We start from the raw sequence: 4,320 nt of genomic DNA on the forward strand, positions 1-4,320 counted from the left end.
CTAACTAACTAACTAACTAACTAACTAACTAACTTACTAACTAACTAACTAACTAACTAACTAACTAACTAACTAACTAACTAACTAACTAACTAACTAACTAACTTATTAACTAACTAACTAGACAGATTTTGCTAGGACCAACAGAAAAGTAACGCTCATTTCGAAAAAATGATTCGCATCGATTTCTTGAATTAGGGACTTGGCACGAAATTTCTCATACATGGAATAAGAATATCAAATAAATTGGTATTTAAAAGCTTTTTAAATAAGAGTTTCTCCACGTGAGAAGTTTTTTTCATTTTTTTGCGGAAAAAAAATTAAATATATAAAACAAATGCTGATCTGATTGGTAATGGGTTGTACTTCAATAACCAATTACTTTTTGCTTACAGTCTGTATTATGGTCTACATTATGGTCTGCATTACTTTGAAATACTCGAGTAATGACTTTATTTTAATCTGATGCAGAAGTACTTTATTTTCGGCTTTGTCATTTTGTTTGTATTTCCTATTTTAGGGGGAATTAAACAATTTTCCATTTTTAAATACTTCCGCAGGAATAAAGAGTAGTACGAAATATGTCTAAATCATTATTACTTATTATTTTAACTTTTGTGATATATATTTTTTCTATTTTAAAAATTAATATCATTCAATACAATTAAATATTCATATTGTCATAATCAATTAAAAAAAACTCTCAAACCACTTGTTTTTCAAAGTTCAAAGGAACGTGTGAAAAAATCAACAATAATTTTTAAATTGCATACAAATACAAACATTAATGATGAAAACAATATTTTAATTAAATATAAATAACAAAAATAAATAAACCATTAAAAAGATGACTTTTCCATTTTTATCAATATTATATTGACATAATTAGATAGAATTTGCATATAATTAAATATTTATCAACTAAAATAAACCTGAAACAAAATAAACTAATAAATAATTTATGCAATTTTTTTTAGGTAAAATACTCCATTGTTCAGCAGCCCAATCAAAAGGGTACCAAATTTACAGTGGACGAAGAAACCGGTGAAGTATCCACCAATAAGGTATTCGATCGTGAAGGTGATGATGGTAAATTTGTATCGGTCACAGTTAAGGCCACCGATCAGGGTGAACCCAGTTTAGAAGGTGTTTGCTCATTTACAGTGGAAATTACAGATGTTAATGACAATCCGCCCTTATTTGATCGTCAGGTAAGTTTATTATTTTGGTTTTATTTTTTAAGAAAATTTTAATATAATCGAAAAATTTTATTTCCAACAGAAATATGTGGAAAATGTCAAACAAGATGCTAGTATTGGTACAAATATTTTACGCGTTTCTGCCTCTGATGAGGATGCCGATAATAACGGTGCCATTGTCTATAGTTTAAGTGCTCCCTTTAATCCTAATGATTTGGAATATTTTGATATACAAGCTGAATCCGGTTGGATTGTTTTAAAGAAACCACTTGACGTAAGTTATTGTTTACAATTTTTTTAATAGATTTTTTTATGTATTTTGTTTAATTTTTGAATAATTTTTATTTTATAAAGAAAATACTAATAAAATTTTTTATTTAAGTTTTTAACATATTTTTTTTAGTTTGGGTTTTGAGAAAAATTTACTGCAAGATTTTTGGTCTAACATTTATTAAACCCTATATATTTGAAATGATTCTCATTTGACATTCATATGTTGGTCTTAGGATTCAAGATTTCTATGATTGATACAAATTGTCAACTGTCAAATTGGAGTCCCTTGGATTCTACTTGACTGTACGCGTGCAGTGAACTACCACGTTAACCAATGTCGAGCTTGATTTAGAATTTGAAGCAAAAATTTGTTAAAAAACTTGCGTTGATGACATGACAACCATTTGTTGTTAATACCACAATGATGTATTGCCGAAATGACACATAGTGTAAACGAATGACAACAATTCGTTTTCATTATAACAATTGTTGTTGTCAAAGTGATATATTATTTAAATTGTTTAAATGTTGTTTAAATAAACGTGGTAAGCTCACTTCTGATAATAGATTGTATTAGCAAAAATTACAACAAAGCATTGGTAATATAACAACAGTGGTTGTCAAAATTATAACTGTGTGTTATTTAGACTTTGTGCAGTTTTCTAAATGTTAGTTAACGTGGTAAGCTCTTTTTTGACAATTTACTATATCAATTCCTATAATATCGAATTGAGATTTAAAAATTGAAAAATATTTCCTGCCTGGTTTTAAACAACATTTTGCAGTAAATTTTTAATTTCAATTCCTTTACTCTGTGTCTCTCTTCTCTTATGTTTTACTAACAGAATTTTTAGTTTTAAACTAATTTTAAAAATATAAGAAAAACAAAGCGTTTAACCCATAAAACATAACTTTAACTAGGGTTTACGTAAACGGTGTTTAGGATTTGCGTTATACACTAAACATTTTCAAAACCATATTACGAAAAAAAAACAATTAAATTTTTATTTTTCATTTCTATAAATATTGAAAATAATTTTAAATAAGTTATAAACATTTTGGCAGCTTTATAACTATAATTTAAAAAAAATCCTTTGAAAAAATTATTTTTCTATAATTTCCTATTTTAATTTTTTTTAAACTGCACCATTTTTAGTTTAAGTTAAAACAATCAGTAGTTTAAGGAGTTTTAAATACTCCAAAATTTTTAACTATAATTTGCCAAAAATTTCTAACAAAAAATTTGAAGAAATTTTATTATTTTTTTTTTTTAATTTTATATATATTTAAAAATAATACTAAACAAATTATTAACAAACAGTAAAGGTTTTTATAGAGTAAGCAGTGCAAATTTTTGATACAAACAATAAACTGTAATAGAATTTTAAAAATTGAAACAGATTAACTTTATTTTTGTAAAAACTTGTATTTATCTATAATTATTTTTGTTTTCCTTTCAATATAACTATTTTATATAATTTTTCTTTAGTTTAGTTTATATATAATTGAAAAAACTAAATAACTTCTTCTAAAATCTTTTACCATTGGCTGGAAACATAATTTGCTTAAAGTTATTGTTTAAAACAATAACCATATAACTTGGAATGTTACCTTTTAACCAAATAATAATAATTGATTTTTAACATTTTTTCCTTAAAATTTAATAAAAAACTAAAAATCGAAAATACCTTTAATTAAAAGTAATAACTTTAATAATAATTTTTTTTAAGATTTTTTTTGGTGGTCAGGGCTTTTGAATATAATCAATAAAACACTTAAAAACGCTCTTTAAACAAAAAACTAACCTCACTTATATATGATAACAAATATTTTTTTAAACTACTCAAATACTAACCTAACCTCAATTTTGTGACATTTTCATTGAAAATAAATTATATTATTGTGTATTCTATCAATAAAAAATATTGATTTTACAACGATGTTATATGGATTTTTGAAACATCGTCATTATTAGTTATAAATATTTTAAAAAAGATGGCATTTTAAAAAGAATTATACATTTTTTTATTTATTTTCTCTAATACTAACCCTCAACCCTATAAAAGTCCTTTATTTTTATCTCTGTTAAGTGTATTTAAAAAATTTTGTTTTATAAAGACTAAACAAATTTTGAAAGTCTTTTAAACTATACACACCTAAATATTTTTGCTATTAAACGCATGCGTACAAATTTATTTATCAAACATTTTTGTAAAAAATATAAAAATTAAGATTTATTTTAATTTTTACAAAACTTTTAAGTTCTATGCACCTTTTTAAACGACTTTATGTTGATTTAGTTATAATTTCTTTTTTATTACAAAAATACGAATAATTTTTTTCTTCTTATTTTTCATATTATGTAAAAAAAAACTATAAAAATCCTACAATCTTCGATTTTTATATAAAATATACTGTTAATATAAAAAAAAGGGTTGTTATCCTGTAAGTAAAATATTTCAAGATTTTTAGGATACAATTTAAATGTTTAACATTTACGAACACACCTTATGTAATCGATGTTGTATGCAAAAAGAACAAAGAAAATTAATTAACATTCAAATAATGTGTCATTATTGTTAATAATCCTCATTGTATAGACTATTATTCTAAAATGAAAATATTCATTTGAGAATTTTAAATACAAAACGCCAGCTAACCAAATCATTGAATGTTAAAGGTGTTAGAGAGTGGAAATATAAAGCAGTAATGGTACAACTTGGAAAAACCTTTTATTGTTGTTCTAGTTCAGTTCTAGTTCAGTTCTAGTTCAGTTCTAGTTCAGTTCTTGTTCAGTTCTAGTTCAGTTCTAGTTCAGTTCTTGTTCAGTTCTAGTTCAGTTCTAGTT

At 24.2% G+C, this 4,320-nt stretch overlaps 1 protein-coding gene across 5 annotated transcripts in view; it reads left to right on the top strand.

The window, feature by feature from the left end:
* LOC111682318 (neural-cadherin-like) overlaps positions 1-1,515 on the top strand; it is a 138,853-nt gene extending 137,338 nt beyond the window's left edge. For all 5 annotated transcript variants that reach the window (XM_046956549.1, XM_046956550.1, XM_046956546.1 and 2 more), the window contains 2 exons: positions 978-1,211; positions 1,282-1,515. In XM_046956549.1, coding sequence (XP_046812505.1) covers positions 978-1,211; positions 1,282-1,500 — 453 coding nt within the window. In that variant the 3' untranslated portion in view covers positions 1,501-1,515. The remainder of the gene's footprint in view (positions 1-977; positions 1,212-1,281) is intronic.
* The last annotated feature ends 2,805 nt before the right edge of the window (positions 1,516-4,320 follow it).

This window comes from Lucilia cuprina, chromosome 2 (genome assembly GCF_022045245.1).
Source record: "Lucilia cuprina isolate Lc7/37 chromosome 2, ASM2204524v1, whole genome shotgun sequence".
Taxonomy (NCBI): domain Eukaryota; kingdom Metazoa; phylum Arthropoda; class Insecta; order Diptera; family Calliphoridae; genus Lucilia; species Lucilia cuprina.